The 19,199-nt window shown below is 37.4% G+C and overlaps 1 protein-coding gene across 1 annotated transcript; it reads right to left on the bottom strand.

Moving 5' to 3' along the window:
- Positions 1–14,099: 14,099 nt before the first annotated feature.
- On the bottom strand, positions 14,100–16,969 carry LOC131039086 (pentatricopeptide repeat-containing protein At5g47360). The gene has a single exon (XM_057971737.2). The coding sequence runs from the start codon at positions 16,617–16,619 to the stop codon at positions 15,123–15,125; it is 1,497 nt and encodes a 498-aa protein (XP_057827720.2). The 5' UTR covers positions 16,620–16,969; the 3' UTR covers positions 14,100–15,122.
- Between the last annotated feature and the right edge of the window lie 2,230 nt (positions 16,970–19,199).

Genomic DNA, 19,199 nt, shown 5'->3' with positions numbered 1-19,199 from the left:
TCCCTTGGAGAGGGACAGGAGCGCTTTTGCTAATTGTCATCGAAATTTGTGGTCCTTGCAACTCCATTCCACCCCGAAGCATTTTAAGTATCATTCCAAACTTGTGCCTTGGCCTAGATTCGTCCCAATTTGGAGAGAAGAGATAGTCTTTTAGGTTTTTCGCCCTGGTCCCTTGGAGAGGGACAGGAGCGATTTTTGTCTTTTGGGTTGATTCCCTCCTTTGTGGTTCACTCAAGTTATATTCAACGGACGGAACTCTCTTCCCTTGGCCTCCTCAAACCGCAAAATTACTTAAATCTTGCAATGATAATGCAAATTTGGATTTCAAGCTCCGGTCCTTCAGTGAGGGACAGGAGCGAATTTTGTCTTCTAGGCCAAAATGCTTCACTTTTCACCATGAAATGTCCTGGCTAAGGAAGATATCATCTTGTTACACGCCATGAATAAGAGTTCGAGTCCAAACAAGGTCTAAAAATGTGTATATGAATAAAATCACTCTGGTCCTTCAGAGAGGGACAGGAGCGCTTTTACCTTTCTAGACAAAAACTCCATCATTCATCGTCTTTAATCAAGTCTGGATGCTCTATCACGTTCATTTTGTCCTCCATCATGCCTTTGATGCTTCAATTTGTCCAAACAAGGTCAGGAATTACTCCACTAAGCCTTTTCGCTCTGGACCCTTGGTGAGGGACAGGAGCGATTCACCTTGGATCCTTGGAGAGGGACAGGAGCGCTTTTTGCTCTGGATCCTCAGTGAAGGACAGGAGCGAAATTTGACTTTTTGAACTCTCTATCAGGATAATTTTTATGGAATATAACATTTAAGTATAAGAACTTATACTTTAAGTTATATTCCATATATACTTTCAGGATGTTTGAGAGTGGTTTCAGACCTCCAGGAGTTATATTGCAAAATCTAGTTTTTTGAGGTTTTTTCAGTTTCCAGACTTGGTCAAATTTCAGGATCAGGACATTCCAGACTTAGCCAAATTTCAAGATCAGGACTTCAGACTTAGCCAAATTTCAGGATCAGGACATTCCAGACTTAGCCAAATTTCAAGATCAGGACTTCAGACTTAGCCAAATTTCAGGATCAGGACTTTCAGACTTAGCCAAAATTTCAGGATCAGGACATCACTCAAGCCGGACTTGCTATCCTATTGATCTCCCCGACAGCACTCAAAATTGCAAAGGCCATCTAACAAAACCCTCAAAGACCAAAAAAACAAACCCTAAAAAGCAAAAAAGCAAGGGTCCCCATTTGCAATGGGGCGATGTGTGAAATGGTCACAACAGGTCCGTAGAACCGTGGCTTCAGCTTCTCTACCCCAATCGATTTCAGCAAAGATTGTTTGTAAGGCTGCAACCATAGGAAGACTAAGTCTCCTACCTCAAATGATCTTTCAATACGATTACGATCAGCGTATATCTTTTGCTGCTTTTAGGCTTGATGTATGTGATCTTTTAGAGCCCTTAGGATGTCCATGCTTTCCTAAATAAAATCCCTTGCTCGTGGTACTTGACTTTTTGGAGTAATTAGTGATCCAAAAGAGGTGGGTTCATAACCATAAAGTGCTTTGAATGGGCTCATTTGGATCGACATATGATGTGTAGTGTTATAACAGTATTCTCCTAAAATGTAACCATTTGATCCAAGCTTTTTGCTGCCCAGTGACATAATTTCTTAGATATCCTTCAATCCATTTGTTGACGATTTCAATTTGTCCATCGGTTTGGGGATGATAGCTAGTACTCGAAGTGAGACTAGTCCCTGCCATCCTGAAGATTTCTCGCCAAAATTGCCCCATAAACCGGTTGTCTCGATCACTTATGATATTTTGGGGAAGCCCATGAAGTCTGAAGACTCCCTTAAAAAACACTTCTGCTACTTGAGATGCTTGGAATTTGTTTGTTATGGCAAAGAAGTGTGCATATTTGGTGAGACAGTCCACAACCACATATATACAATCTTTTCCTTCGGCCTTGGGTAGGCCAGTGATAAAATCCATCGAAATGCTTTCCCACTTCTGTTTGGGAATGGGCAATGGATGTAGCAACCCGACTAGGTGGTTGAGTTCTGCTTTGTTCTTTTGGCACTGTGTACATTCTTGTACGTATTTTTGGACTTCCTTCTTAAGTCCTTTCCAAGAATACCGTTCTCTAATTTGTTTATATGTCTTATAGAACCCTGGGTGTCCTGCCAATGTATCATCATGGTACTCTTTAACTATTACTTCCTTGAGTTTAGAGTTGCGCACAAGTACAACCTGTCCTTATATAGGATAAGCTCCTCCACAACTTTGTATTCTGCATGACTTGATGGGTCCCTCAAGATCCCACTAGCAAAAGGGTCTTTGGCGTATTCTTCCAAAAGATCATATTTCCAATCAGCATTTATAGAAGTTATGGTATTTATTTGTGGCTTCCTTGATAAGGCATCTACTACCACATTGGTTGTTCCTTTAACGTATTCAATATCAAAGTCATAAACTTGTATCCTGCTGACCCATTTTTGTTGCCTATCATTTAGATCCCTTTGGTTTAAAAAGAATCTTAGGCTATTATGATCTGTCTTTACATGGAATTTGGTGCAAACTAGGTATTGGTGGAATTTGGCTAGGGCATGCATGATGGCTAACATCTCTTTATCATAGACGGGGTAATGCTTTTCTGTTTTTGTCAACTTACGGCTTTTGAAGGCTATGGGGTGTTTGTTTTGCAAGAGGACAGCTCCAATCCCTTCTCCGGAGGCATCACATTGTAGTTCAAAAGGAAGGGGAAAATCAGGGATAGCTAGGACGGGGCATGAGCTCATAGCTTCCTTCAGACTTTCAAAAGCTCTTTGGGCTGCTTCGTTCCAAGTGAAAGCCCCTTTCTTAGTTAGATCGGTGAGAGGGGCTGCCACTTTGGAGAAACCCCATACAAACCTTCTGTAGTAACTGCATAACCCCAAGAACCCCCTTAATTGTGTGAGGGACTTAGGTCTAGGCCATTCTCTAATAGTGGCTATCTTCTCCTCATCCACGCTAACCCCCTCCACATTAATCTTATTCCCTACATATAGGATTTCCTCCATTCCAAACTCACATTTGGACGCCTTAGCATAAAGTGACTCTTGCTCTAGGATCCTCAATGTGTTTGAGGTGCTCCTCCCAAGTTTTGCTGTAGATCAAAATGTCATCAAAAAAAACTAGTAGAAATTGCCTTAGTTGCTTGCCAAAAGTATGATTCATACATGACTGAAATGTTGCTAGTGCATTGGTTAGACCAAAAGGTAGAACCAAGAATTCAAAATGTCCATAGTGACACCGAAAAGCTGTTTTGTGGATGTCCTCTTCCCTCATCCTGATTTGATGATATCCTGATCGAAGATCGATCTTGGAGAAATATTTGGCTCCATGTAGTTCATCAATCAACTCATCTATCCTTGGGATTGGGTATCTATTTTTGATGGTTTTCATATTCAGTGCTCTGTAGTCAATACACATTCTTAGAGTGCCATTTTTCTTTCTAACAAGTACCACCAATGATGCGAAAGGGCTGGAACTAGGTTCGATGTGTCCCATAGCAAGTAGTTCCTCAATGGTTTTCTCAATTTCTTCCTTACATTTGTGAGGGTGGGGATAAGGGGTAGTGATGACTGGTTTTGCCCCCTCTTCCAATTCTATAGTGTGTTCAAACCCCCATTTGGGAGGCAAACCTTGGGGAATTTCCCCAAACACCCCTTTATATTTCTCCATGATGGGTTTAATGTCCATATGCATGGATTTCTCATGAGTATTGCTCTTATCTAGTATCATGCATTGGGCCACCCATTCTCCACGTCCCTTTCTAAAAATTTGCTCCAATTTCTTACAAGAAACCACTTTAGCGCTACCATCAAGTAAACCCTTGAGAGTAACTTCCTTCCCTTCATGCTGAAATCTGATTATTTGGTTTGGGAGATCAAACATGAAACATCCCAATGAATAAATCCATGGAGTCCCCAATATGATATCTGTGTCCAATGGTACCACGTAGAGATCTTCCCTTACCGGATGGCTACCTATTATGAACTCCAACTTAGTGCATTGGACCCTTGCCCCTGTGGTTGTTGCTGCTTCGAACCCCTTAAAAGTCTATGTGGGTAATTTATGCTGCTTGACAACCCTTTCATCGATGAAGTTATGGGAGGCTCCACTGTCCACAAGTGTGACTACTTTCTTCCCTTTAAGTGAACACTTGATTCTAAACAGGTTGTGTTTAGTAGCATGGGTGATAGTGGCAACTATGGCTTGATCTTCCTCCCCCAGTCTCATCCTTTTGCTAGGTGGCTCTTCCTCATCCTCATATGGTGAGGCTTCTATTTTGTGAGCCTGGCCTTGACATTTATGGCTCCTTCCTTCATAGGGTTTTAGGCATGTGAAACAAAGTAACTTCTTTTTAAGGTCCTCCAAGGCTGAACACATATGTCCCTTTTCTCTCTTTCCCTTGCAATAGGTGCAAGACCTTACAATCCCTTCTTGATTGTGTTTATTGTCCTTGGGTGGAGGTTTGGAGGAGTTGCCAAAGGGCTTGGTCTTGTCCTTGGGTGAGCTTTCTTCAAATTTCATAGCTTTTTGTATAGCCTCATCTAATGTTTGGGGTTCATGGGCAATTATTGTGCTTTTGATTGATCCCCTCAGGCCTTCTATGAATAGGTAAGTAAGCCTTTCTTGTGTTAGACCCGGTACCATCACTGCTAATTTCTAAAATTCTGTGGCGTAGTTTTCAATAGTCCCCTACTGCCTTAGTTGGGTGAGCTCTCGAAAGTACCACTCCGGATGCTTTTGGTCAAATCTTTTTATGAGCTTTTGGGTGAACTCCTCATATGTGTTTATAAGTTGATGTCCTTGAGTGATGAGGCCATGGTGCCACCACTCATGGGCAACTCCGGATAGATGAAGTATAGCATATTTAATGGCATTGGATTGAGTCATGAGGCTGAGGGATAAATAGGTATCAAATTTTTGGACCCATAACCTAGCTGATACCTTTTGTTAATGCATGGTAGCTTATGCAAGATAAGATCTTCCTAACATTCCTTGTTCTGTTATTTATCTACATGCTTCATGTCTAATTTATATTGCATATGATTATCAGATTGTACAAACATTGCTTATCATTATGCTATCGGGCTAACAAACCGATAGCATATTAATGTCAATTGTTAATTGGCATTAATATGCTATCGGGGTGTTAACCCAATAGCATATTATATGCTATAAGTTATCGGGTTAAAATCGCCGATACATACTTGCTATCTGGTGCAGAAACATTGGCACCGATTCACATCTGTTATCGGGCTTAATTACATCGAGCATATTTGTTATCGGGTTTAATGAATACACTGTTTCATTTGGCATTAACATTGGTTAAATGCACCGGTTGGATTATATTCATCGTGCACTTTGAATATCGGTGTTTATATGAACCGATTCATTATGTTGATCAGTCATTATATTATGATATTACAATATGCTATCTGGGGTTTATGAACCGATAATCAGCATTGTGTTAATAGTATAATTGTAAAGGCACCGATCAATGGGTGCATTGATCAATCATGCCTAAAAGGCATGACCGGTCAATACACCAATTGACCGGTTGCCTAAATGATATATATGCCAATTGAATTCATTTGGAGAAAACATAGAAAATATTAAATGATCTCTCTCCTTCAGACCTACAGATAAAAATTAGAATTATTAGACATTGACATAATTCCTCATATCCATATATAGCATTCATAGTTCATAACTTGTTCTTTAATTAAAATTGATATAACTTTACATGGTATCAGAGCCAGGTTATCGAACTTAAGGCTATTCAATTTTTGATAAAAATTTAAGGACTAAGTTACAAACTACATCACATTTCTATAATGGCCAACGCTATCAGATTCGAAGATAGACTCGGAGGTAGCGAAGATTTTTCAGCTTGGAAGTTTAGAATCAAAATGATTTTAAGAGAAAACAAAGTTGATTCATATGTCCAAACTGAAAGTGCACAACCAAAAGATGAAACCGAGAAATCCACATGGATCAAGGGAAATGATAAGGCTATTAAAATAATAGTGGATGGAGTAAGAAATAATATAATGCCCATCATTAGAAAGCAGGAGACAGCTTATAAAATGTTCAAGGCACTTGAAAAGACATTTGAGATATCAAATGCAAGTCGTACTCTAGCACTAAAACGAGAAATAAATCATATCACCATGAACAAAGAGGAGACAATCAACGCCTACTTCTTGCGGATATCAGTTTTAAAAGATGAACTTGCAACTTTGGACTATGAGATCCGAGGCAAAGAACTAACACTCATTGCTTTAGATGGGTTGTCTAGTGGATGGAGCACATTCGTTCAAGGCATCAGTGCAAGGTCCAAATATCCTAAGTTTGAAAGACTAAGAGATGACTGTCTACAAGAAGAATCCCGATTGAACAAGGTAGGAATAAAACAGAAGAATATAGATAAAGACTTGCAAGTCCTAAATACAAACATCAATAAGAAGTACAAAAAGAAGCAATTCAGGAAAAGAAAAGCTAAACAAGGCAAGAACACTTCTAAGAAAGACCTATCACATGTTCAATGTTATAGGTGTAACAAATTCGGACACTATGTTGCAAACTGTCCGGAGAAAGGGAAGCAAGCCACATTTGCAAGAGTGAGGAAATCTAGAAAAGAAAATGACTCCGAGAACTATGTCCTCTACTCAGCACTTACAAGCCATACTTCAAACAAATCTAACTCATGAGTGATCGACAGTGGTTCATCCAGACACATCACCGGCTTTAGAGAAATACTAGACTCCATGATAGAGAAAGATGATGAGGAAGTAACCATCGGAGACGATTCTTCACATCCAGTCAGAGGAATTGGAACCTGCACCATCAAACTGAAGACAGACATGTCAATACGACTTGAAGAAGTACTATATGTTCCAGGCATCAAAAGAAATCTAATCTCCATATCAGCACTAGAAGATCAAGGATACAGAGTGACCTTCATGGAAAACAAGGTGTTGGCTTGGCCAAAGAGATCCTCCATCAAAGATGCTAAGGTCATTGGTCGAAGACAAGGCTATTTGTATGAGCTATGTACAGAGCCCAATCTAGCATTGATCCATGAAGCAACTAATGCAAATGAAGTATGGCACAGGAGATTAGGCCATCTGAATTATAGAGCTTTGTCAACCATGGGAAACCTTGTCACAGGTCTACCTAAGTTGAAGCAATATCATTCAGAGGCATGCAAAGGGTGTGCCTTAGGTAAAAATACCAAAAATGCATTTCAGAATAGTACTAGGAAAACTAGCAAAGTTTTGGAGTTAATTCATTCTGATGTATGTGGACCTATGTCCGTACCCTCGCTAGGGGGATTTTTGTACTATGTAATTTTTGTTGATGACTACTCTAGGAAGACGTGCATCTACTTTCTGAAATGTAAAGAATCAGAAGAGACCCTAAGTAGGTTCAAAGAGTTTAAAACATTAACAGAAAATCTCTCTGAAAACAAAATTAAAATCTTAAGAACTGACAATGGGGGGGAATACACATCAGAACTATTTAAAAACTTTTGCAGAAATTCTAGGATTAAGAGGGAGTTGACAATACCTTATAATCCACAACAAAATGGAGTAGCTAAAAGGAAAAATAGGACCATAGTAGAAGCTGCCAAAGCCATGATACTAGATCAAAATCTAAACTTGAACCTTTGGGCAGAAGCAACTAACACTACTGTGTACATACAAAATAGATGTCCTCATTCACACCTTGAAGATAAAACTCCTAAGGAAGTCTTTACCAAGACAAAACCAGATATCAGCCATCTTAAGATATTTGGGTGTCTGGTCTATATTCATGTACCTAAAGAGAAAAGACTAAAACTAGAACCCTCTGGAAAAAAGGGAATACTTGTAGGATACAGTGAAACTTCTAAAGCCTACAGAATCTATGTACAAGGACAGAGAAATATTGAACTCAGTAGGGATGTAATCTTCGAAGAAGATTTAGCCTTCAAAAGGGCCCAAAATACAATAGAACCTGAAATTCATAATCCTACTCCTAACCTAAAAGAAGAACCTACTCCTGAGCTTCAGAGGGAGTATCTTGAGGAAACTATAAGTGAAACACAAGACCCACCTATAGATAATTGCAAGAAAAGACCACTATGGGCCACCAAAACTATAGCAGAAGCTCAGAAGTTTGCTGCTCCTTCAGGAACCTTCAGGGAAAGCAAGAGGCCTAATAAATTCATCAACTATGTTGCACTTATGAATGATCTCTCTAAAGCTGAACCTAACAATGTTTCAGATGCACTCAAACATCAAGTATGGATAGATGCCATGACTGAAGAATATCAATCCATTATGAAGAATGATGTCTGGGAGATTGTTCCTAGGCCAACCAAGAAGTCTGTCGTGTTTTCTAAATGGTTGTTTAAAATCAAGCATGCTGCAGATGGCAGTATTGAAAAACACAATGCCAGATTTGTAGCTAGAGGGTTCTCACAGAAGGAAGGAATAGATTACGAAGAAACATTTGCACCTGTTGCTAGGTACACATCAGTAAGAGTTGTCCTAGCCATTGCAGCAGCAAAGGGGTGGAAGGTACATTAGATGGATGTTAAGACAGCATTCCTAAATGGCGAGATTGTGGAAGAAGTCTACTTAGAGCAACCTGAAGGGTTTGAAATTCATGATGCAAAGTCTCATGTGTGTATACTCAAGAAAGCTCTTTATGGGCTCAAACAGGCTCCCTGAGTTTGGTATGAAAAAATTGACACCTATCTCTCAAAGTTGGGTTTCTCTAAGAATGATGCAGATCCTAATCTCTACCTCAAAAGAAATAAAGGTGATATGTTAATATTAATTTTATATGTTGATGACTTATTAATTACAGGAGATGATCACCTAATAGATCAATCCAAGAAAGATCTATCCACAGAATTTGATATGAAAGACTTGGGGCTTCTTCATTACTTCCTAGGATTGGAAGTATGGCAGAATTCTGATAATATTGTACTGAACCAAGGGAAGTACACTTTGGACATATTGACAAGATTTGGAATGCTAAACTGCAGACCCATGACCTCTCCTCTGGAAACCAACTTCCACAAACTTAAAGAAGCAGCAGCAGAATCAAGACCTACTGACCCCACTCAATACAGGCAGATGATTGGGTCCCTGATGTATCTAGTAAATACAAGGCCAGATATTTGCTATGCTGTTAATGCCTTAAGTTAGTTCATGTGTGAACCTAAGGAGATACACCTGGTTGCAGTAAAGCATATAATGAGATATCTACAAGGTACCCTAAAGCTTGGTCTTAAATATGAAAAGGTTGACATAGATCTACATGGATTTACATATTCAGATTGGGCTGGCAGTGTGACTGACAGAAATAGCACTTCAGGGTGCTGCTTCAGTTTAGGGTCAGCCATGATATCCTGGATCAGCAGAAAACAATCTTCAGTAGCTCAGAGTTCCACAGAGGCTGAATATATTGCAGCTTCAATGGCTGCTCGAGAAGCAGTATGGCTAAGGAAATTGCTCGTGGGATTATTTGGAGAACCTATGAAACCTACAATCATTGAGTGTGATAATCAAAGCTGTATAAAACTCTCTGTAAATCCAGTATTTTATGACAGGTACAAACATATTGAGATCCCATATCACTATGTACGAGATATGGTTGACAGGAATGTGATAAAGTTAGAATATGTGTGTACAGGAGATCAGACTGCAGATATTCTGACCAAACCACTTTCCAGAGTGAAAGTTGATCACTTCAGAAAGGGTTTAGGTATGATAGAAAGGTAATCTGCTTTGTAATCTATACTTACATATATTTAAGATGTTTAAGGTGTAAACTTCTTTGTCATGTTTGGACTATCTCTTGGCTTCTTGCCACCTGTGTTCATATCTAAGAGGTGACAATCTCTCAAATACTGAACACTTGTATGTAGACATCATAAGGTGACGATCTTATGATAGTCAAACCAGTAATCGTGTTGGATCACTGGTAAGTCATGAATGTGCCATGACTATGTTGTGATACAACATTTGTACAAATGTTATTGCATTATCACAACTTGGATATGATGAGAACTTAAGCACTTCTCATATGGTTATCCTTGTATTGCGTGTTAGGCAATGCTGATATCACGTGTAGGTGATATCTCAACCATTGATCATGTTGGATCTCTGGTAAGTCATGGATGTGCCATGACTATGTTGTGATAAACATTTATAAATGTTATTGCACTTATCACAACTTGGATATGATGAGAAACTAACCTTTCTCATAGACTTATCCTTAAGTATTGCATGTTAGGCAATACTGATATCATGTGTTAGGTGATATCTTGATGAATCTTACAGATCACATGTTTTGGTGATTTCTCACATGATCAGGTGATGATTCTCTTACTTTTATCACATCTTAAAATAATACTTTATGTCACATGCTCAGGTGATGTTCTTCTATTTTGTATCATATGTCTTGATGGTACTTCTCATGTATATATGATTTTTGCTGATTGACATTATCTTAGTTATGAAAAGGAAATGTGATGCAGGTTGTCTTATCTATCTTCCAAAGCTAAGAGGGAGTGTTAATGCATGGTAGCTTATGCAAGATAAGATCTTCCTAACCTTCCTTGTTCTGTTATTTATCTACATGCTTCATGTCTGATTTATATTGCATATGATTATCAGATTGTACAAACATTGCTTATCATTATGCTATCGGGCTTACAAACCGATAGCATATTAATGTCAATTGTTAATTGGCATTAATATGCTATCAGGGTGTTAACCCAATAGCATATTATATGCTATAAGTTATCGGGTTAAAATCGCCGATACATACTTGCTATCTGGTGCAGAAACATTGGCACCGATTCACATCTGTTATCGGGCTTAATTACATCAAGCATATTTGTTATTGGGTTTAATGAATACACCGTTTCATTTGGAATTAACATTGGTTAAATGCACCGGTTGGATTATATTCATCGTGCACTTTGAATATCGGTGTTTATATGAACCGATTCATTATGTTGATCAGTCATTATATTATGATATTACAATATGCTATCTGGGGTTTATGAACCGATAATCAGCATTGTGTTAATAGTATAATTGTAAAGGCACCGATCAATGGGTGCATTGATCGGTCATGCCTAAAATACACCAATTGACTGGTTGCCTAAATGATATATATGCCAATTGAATTCATTTGGAAAAGACATAGAAAATATTAAATGATCTCTCTGCTTCAGACCTACAGATAAAAATCAGAATTATTAGACATTGACATAATTCCTCATATCCATATATAGCATTCATAGTTCATAACTTGTTCTTTAATAAAAATTGATATAACTTTACACCTTTCCTGCCCCATCATAGTTGGGGATAGTCACCTTACTAAGCTTGTTTTGAAGCTCTTTGTGGGCTGGAGGATGTCTTTCGTTATGGCCAAGTGTCTTTAGTTTGGCATCACAATAGTCTTTGAAGGTTACAAGATCTCGTAGTTTGGGATCCAACCCACAGTAGTCTGCAAGGATTTGGTCTACATTTCCCGAGGGTCTGTCACGGTTATCATCACTTATTGGCGCTTCCTCAAGTAGGAATGAAGGTCGAGTGGGCCTTGAGCTGGTGTCCTTTGACGGGGTGGGGTGGTGGTTTTCAGAATGATTGGATTGGGCTTCTTTGGTGTTATGGTTGCTTATGTTTTGGAGCGCCTAAAGGACTAGTTGGTTATTCCTCTCATTCTGTTCAATGAAGGCCTACATGGTTCTTTCAATTTGTTCCCTCAGTGCTTGAGCGGTTTGCTCCATGAAGGCCCTAAGTTCATTACTAGCTTGTTCACTCATGTTGTTGGCTCCTTTTTTTCTCTCTCTTTCTAAGGCCCTACAGGATCTTTGGCTTTGTTGCATCAACTATTTCCACAGGGTGGCAGGAAGGAGGCTCTGATACCACTGTAATGAACCTTTGTTGTACCTGCCTCACCTTCCTGATAATTAGGCCCTGATCTATCCACTGAAGGTTGGATTTAGGGTCACAAAAGGAAATTACGGTTTCCTACAACATTTAGATATTTTATTTTATATGTCAGCAGTAATATTAGATCAATGGCATGATTATTGCAGCACAAAATATATACACGACCCATTCTAGATTTTGAGGATTTTCCAGGTTGGTTGGGCTACCCATCCAGACCCATCCCGTCTCTTAGGGCTAATAGGGCCACCTAAGGATGGGCCTAGCATACCCCTGGCTTGCACTCATTATCTTGAATGTACTAAAAAACTGAGGATATCAGGAAGATAACAAATGCATACAGAAAACATAGATTCATGACTATATTACTTGGTTAACAGGATTAATTCATTATATTTGTGCCTAATTGCAGAAACATGACTATCATTAATTAGCATTCATTTTCTTTACTTATTAGTTGTGTCTGAGAGTGAATGAATTATTTTTATTCTTCTATCTGTCACTAAAGTGTATTTTAATGCAACATACTAAACCTGATATTGCAGGTTACCTATCTGGCGTGAAGATTAAGTTCATTTTACCCTTTTGTACATTACAAATGTGCTTAGTTCATTTGGCAAGACATTTTTTAGGCATGGAACTGATTTAGCAATTAATCTAGGCCACTAGTTAAATTATATTCGTTACTGTTAATGAGGAATGAAAGCAGATTTAATACAACTTGCACAAAGACATACTTCATCATTTCGACATTTAAGCGGATTGGCCTGGGAACATACCAGCTTGTTGGCGATGGGGAGGGATGCTTACTAGGCGCTGGTCCTTCATCGCTGGGAAGAACCAGAACCTAGCCCTTTCACATCGTCTGCTGACTGATGCGTTCCCAAGGCAGTCCTCATGGTTGTCTAGGCATCATAAATTATGAAAACTGAAATAAATATTATTACTGAGTAATGAAGTTACATGCTGGATGCTTCTCCTTGCCCTTCTCTCCTTGTCACCTCCTCTTCCATGTTTCCTTGGGGTATGGGTTTATACCTCTTTGAAACCACGCGATTCCCCTTGAAACATGACGTCTATTCCGGAGGTGGCTTGGGAATGGACGAGTCCTTTCATTACTCCCACTAGTTAAAATAAAACGTATTTTAAGCGGTAAAAATAATTTATGTATTGAAAATATATATATTTATGTACATGTATTGTTTAATGTTTCTAATCATTGCCTGCTGTCTACACGGGAATATGACAGTCATCGATATGCAGATGGCCATACACACACTTCAAAAATGCTGTAGGCCCATAGCTCATGACTACAAATCAATGGAACACTGTCATGAAAAGCATGGATTATCACTGCAGCTAAGGCAATAAAGGCCATGGCCATGAATTTTCTCTGTGACAGAAGAAACTTTTGCATTGGCAACAATAACACATACGCAAACAGCTGTGGTAGCATCCAAAATGCATATTCACCCGCTAGATCAGCTACATCATTCTCCTGTCCCAGAAGCTTAAGAACTGGAGTGGCGAAGATGCAAATAAAACTCAAAAGCACTGCTGTACCCAACAATATTAACCTTGAACACTGCAAATACACTCCAAGCATTTGAATTTTTCCTGCTCCAAAAGTGTGACCACAGAGGGTTTCTATCACACAGCCCATTCCCAACTACGCAGAAACGATTGAAATTTTGGCATGGTTGATATAGTGAAAAGAAAATGATATTGAGTATAAGTCAAACATAGAGCAATGTGTTGTCATGGACCAGGTAGAATCTTTGAAAGCTAATTGTCTGACTCCATGAAGGGTAAACATTTAAAAAAATGCATTTTTTCATTCAATGATGTAGCTGCAAGAATTATCTTTCAAACAATCAACTTAATTGTTACATGAGAATATTACAATTCAAATTTCAGATGCTTTAATTAGTTATGAACATAAGCAAAATAGGTTATCCCTTGCTCCCATATTTCTGAAGAAACCAATATCAGCTGCTCAACAGATTAACAAAATGCCCTCATCACACAATTAATGATAAGCGTTGCCATTCTCAACATAAACATAGGATAAAGTTTAATCCTTTTTCACTATTCAATTCAAACAAGAGAAACTAAAAATTGCTTTGTATATTGTTTGATAAAACCCATTATCGAAAATCAAATGCAAGAGACAGTTATTTACCTGTAACATATGTCATTTGTAGCTTCATAAAGTAAAGTCTGAGTATTCTGGAAATAACTCGGCAATGCCTTCATTTAGTTTAGATTGAATAGTACGATAATATATTTCTTACCACTTTCCTGCACAGCAAAAGAATATCTGGAAAGAGAACAGGAAAACCTATCACCAAAAAATCTTAAGGCGCGCCAAAGTATCACATTATGAAATAAACCTTTGGAAGTGAAAATGTTTTTTGTTGCCTCGTAACATATCCATGCTAGTAGGATACACTTGAGTGAAACATTACAATATAGTGAAGTCGTTACATTTTTGCAATGATACAGTTCCCGTTCATGTGCCCCGGGAAGACCCACCAAGAACATATCAGTGTTGAATCTTACTATTAAACTTGCCAAGAAAAACAAGCCATGTCTTATTATCCCTTCTTGTTGCATTTTCAAGCAGTAGTCTTGAGTCTCCTTCAGGCATCCCATTGTTTCTCTAATCAAACTGCCATCAGGAAACATCACAACAAAGCTTCAATCTCTTGCTTGGTGAGAACACTCATATGGAACTATGGTATATCCACTTGTCACGCACAGCATGTGTATGTGCAAATTGCTATTTTTATTTCAAGAGGAGAAGAATGCAGCCACAAGGCCATAAAACAGTATCAGTAAGTTATGATCAATAAGTTACTGATTGGTATAAGAAATGCCCAATCTTACTATGGGATTCAATTTCCAAGATGCCTACAAATTATAAGCAATAAAAATTTATATTGGAAAGGCTGGACCAAAATATCCCAATTCCTGAGCTTATGGCACTTCTTGCATGCAATGATGCCCATCCCAAATGATCCTTCCTGTGGAACCAATGACCTCAGTCTTAAGGCAACAAATAAATGCTATATCAGCTTCGCCATTGTCACTAAACAGCAGATCCCTGGCATTTAAAATCACGAGAGAGGTTCAAAGCTTTCTCACGTCTGCCTGCTTTGCTAAGATGTCTAATAACAGCATCAAACGTGGAGACTTCAAGTCGAGTACCCTTATCAATCATGCCCTCCAACACATTTTCAACTTCACACATGTAACCTTGGTCACATAGTCCAAGTAAAAGAATAGAACAGGCTTCACGCTCAAGAATACAATACGAGTTTTTCATTTTATGATAACAATCCAAGGCATTGGAATATCTTCCACTTAAGCACAATACCTTTATCAATGTGTTGTATGCTAAGTCACTTGGATATATACCACTTGCAAGCATTTTTATTAATAAATTTTCAGCTTCTTCCTCTTTGTTTGCTCTTAAAAGCTCCATCATAAATGAACTATAGCATTTATCTTTTGGCAAATGTCCTCCCTCAATCATTTTTTGCATAAGTTCGTCCACATCATCAATTTTTCCCTCCATACAAAGTGCATTGACCAGGATATTAAAAGTTACTATATTTGGAGAACAACCATGTGTGATCATCATATCCAAAAAGTCTAAGCCGTCCCTTACTCTACCTGTCTCGCAGAAGCTCTGAATCAAAGCTGTGTATGTGACACAATTAGGGGCACATTGTTTCTTAAACATTTCGTCTAACAGCTCCACGCCCTTTTCTGGGCATCCAGCCTTACAGTAACAATGTATCAAATCGGTATAAGTGACTACATTTGGAATACAACCATGCTCGCTCATTTGGAGGAAGAGCCTGTGTGCGTCATCTAGCTGACCTGCATTGGCCAATCCTTTTATAAGGAAAATATAAGTGACAACATCAGGAAATACACCTAGTTTCAACATCTGATTCAGCATTACCTTGGCCATATCCATATGCCCAGCTTCGCACAGAAGATGGATTAGAGTATTGTAGATAGGAATGTCTGGTGTACAGTTAAAGTCTTTCATGCGGTTAAGCAATTCAAGTGCCTCTTCAACCAGTTTACCCTCTTTGCAGAGATTGATTATAACTCTGAATGTCTTGGTGGAGACAACACAACCTTCTTTCTTCATATCTGCCAAAACTTGAAACAATATAGTGGGTTTCTGCCTAACACCTAAAACTCTGCATGTTGTCATGTATACATAATTAGTTGGGATGTATCGGCGCTGCTGAACAGCCCAGATGAAGAACCTCAGACCTAAAATCTTATTTTGACCACACCTCTGTACCACCTTCTCTACACAAGATGAGCTTAATTGGGCATTAATTTTCCCTAGTTCTCTCTCTATACAAGGCGCAGATCCCTTCTTCTGCAAAACACTAAAATATTGTTCTGTGACTTGGGTTTCAGATGAAGCACCAAAACGCCGTCCGAGCCTGGCAGGAAATAAGAGGCTTGAAGAATAGAGATGCCCTGCACTGGCACTGGAAGATCCCAACATACTTGGCAATATGACTCCCCGAATGCCTATACCCAAATGTAATTTCATACCTAAATCAATAGAAAGAATGCCTGAGATTATTCATTCCCTCGCAAATACGCACCCAAAAATCCATTTGGGTAATCGCGAAACTGCACGCCTCCACTAATTTCCTTTTTGTAGCCGATAGGTTATTTATTTATATGTGAAGAACCCCACACCGGAAATCTGTTCTCTCACGCCGGGAAAGTACTTTCAGCATTTTGGCAATTTTTTGACCTTTTCCGTTCGATTCCTTGCCGTGAAAAAGTGGTGCCCTTCTGTTTTCTTGTCCTCCCCACACAAATGGAATTCTTGTCTTCGACGGAATCGGCAGCAAGCGAAACAGGGTGGCTTCCACACTTGAAGCCCTAACAAAAAAGATCGTCCAAATTCATGATATGGTTTGACGAATGAAAGAACGTTATGGTAAGTTGGAATCAGGTCTGGAATTTGACAGGCAAAATGGTCGTTTTTTCACTTTTGAATTGTATTTGACAGTTTAAAAAATTAGTAGAACGTATGCATTGATATGCTATTTTTAAAATATATATAATTTTAAAATTGTAATGTTTATTATTACTAAATTAGTAATTATTAACTGATTATTATTTAATGTTAATATATAATATATATTAGTGTATTAATTTAGAAACTTATTTAGTAAATTTAAGATTTTTGTATATATTACTAATTTATCATTATTTTCTCATTAAAACAATGATTTTCATTACAGTTAATATTTTTCTTAAAACGTCAAATGAAAGGCATTGAAATGACTAAACTGTCATCAAAAATTCATATGACGGGTATGGGTGACCGTCAAATTCCAGGCATGGTTGGAATGTGACGGGAGATTGCCTTAGGGATGAATGTCAGCCTAGGATTGTAGGGTTTTTGGGCTGTGAAAATGGGATGCAGCTATTTTGGTTTCAAAATGGGGTTAGTAAATCTGTATTATTGACACTTTCGAAAAACTGCAGTAGTTCTTTATGAAATCAATGGTGTATATTTCTCGTGCTACTGACATGTAGCACAACAATTGCATTTTTGAAACAGTGAGAATGTTCATATTTTGAATGTTCATTTGACACATACATGTAATTGTTTGTTAAAGAGTACTCTTGGAGTTGTGTCACATTGTTTTTATCATTCACTGTTTATTTACCTTTGATTCTCTTAAGAACACATCTCCCAATTAAGCTTATACAGTGGGTAGGTACATTGGCTCCAAATGACAAACAAAAAAATGTGTGTATTGTTTATTGTTGGGTCTTTCATATCTCTAATAATGAATGAAGTATGAGAATTGTAAACATATTTAATAAATTATTAGACAATGTCTAACAAATTTACACACAATCGAATATTGAGATCTCATGGATTGTGGCAACCTTATGTCCATTATTGACACCCTTTACAAGAGGGAATTATGCTTCACACATATTTATACTCCATTTGTTTTTTCATTAAAGCTCACTAAGATTATAAGATATAAATTAAACAACTAATTAGTCTCTCTCCTCCATCAAGATATTATTATTTTCATTTCTATTATATTATATTTTGTCTTATTTATTGAGTGAAGGAAAAATTATTTTTATTCTTAATTACTTATTTTATTTTTTAAATAATTGTTACATACTTTTTAATTTAGTTTAATTATTTTTAAATTTGAATTTGTCAAAATTAGAAAAAGAAATATTTTAAAAATTTTGAAAAACTAAATAATTTTAAAATTAGTTTGTAATAAAAATCATTAAAAATTTTATAAAATTATTTTATTACAATATGTAGATTATTGTCATTATGAACTGAATTACAATCATCAATCTAATGTAATTATTAAATAATATATTACAATTAAATATTATGTACCATTTTTAGTTGTAGTTAGGCTTTAGGGTTAAGATTAGCTTAATGTTAGTGTTAAGGATTGGTTAAAATTAAGGTTTCCACCTTAAGAAAAAGCTCAAGTTAGGGTTAATGTTAGGGCTCATTAAGGTGAGAATTAGTTTTCTTTAAATTTATATTAATTATAATAATAAAAATATAAAATGATACTTTTTAGATTTACAATTATTTATAAAAATGTCTTAACTTTTTTTGTTTAAAATAAATAATAAACAATGTACAATCATTTAAATTTTGAAAATATATAATATTCAACTCTTTTTTTTAATACAATTATTTTATGTTCATCTTTACAATATTAGAATTGTCTTACTATTTTTTTTAGTAAAAATTAATAATAGTTTTAGTTCAATGACTACAGATGATGATTGGCTAGGGTTTAGGAGGAATTTGCTAGGTCGTGGTGTGCAATAGTAGCATAGGAATGGAAATCAATCTCAGCACAGGGCATTGGCATCCACCAGCTAGGGTTTGGGAGGATTCTTCCCTTAGATTTTCTAAGAGAACGCTAGAAAAATATTTTAAAAATCAGAATGGGTCCAAGGTTGAATCCTCGCAAATGCAACAACGTCACTCAGAGAAGCAAAATCTGAAGACTTTCAAGGAGATCGAAAAAAAAGTTTTGGAGAGTCAAAGATCAAGATGCAAACAAAAGGGTAAGTTTTTCAGACGCTCAAACCTGTTCTCTTTCAATTC

Source organism: Cryptomeria japonica, chromosome 6, assembly GCF_030272615.1.
Source record: "Cryptomeria japonica chromosome 6, Sugi_1.0, whole genome shotgun sequence".
Lineage (NCBI taxonomy): Eukaryota > Viridiplantae > Streptophyta > Pinopsida > Cupressales > Cupressaceae > Cryptomeria > Cryptomeria japonica.
Note: the sequence above shows the minus strand (reverse complement) of the source record. Positions and strands in the feature narration are given on the sequence as shown.

Bases quoted from the DNA above. Each gene is read 5' to 3' on its own strand.
- LOC131039086 (XM_057971737.2), bottom strand. From the start codon at position 16,619: ATGAAATTACATTTGGGTATAGGCATTCGGGGAGTCATATTGCCAAGT.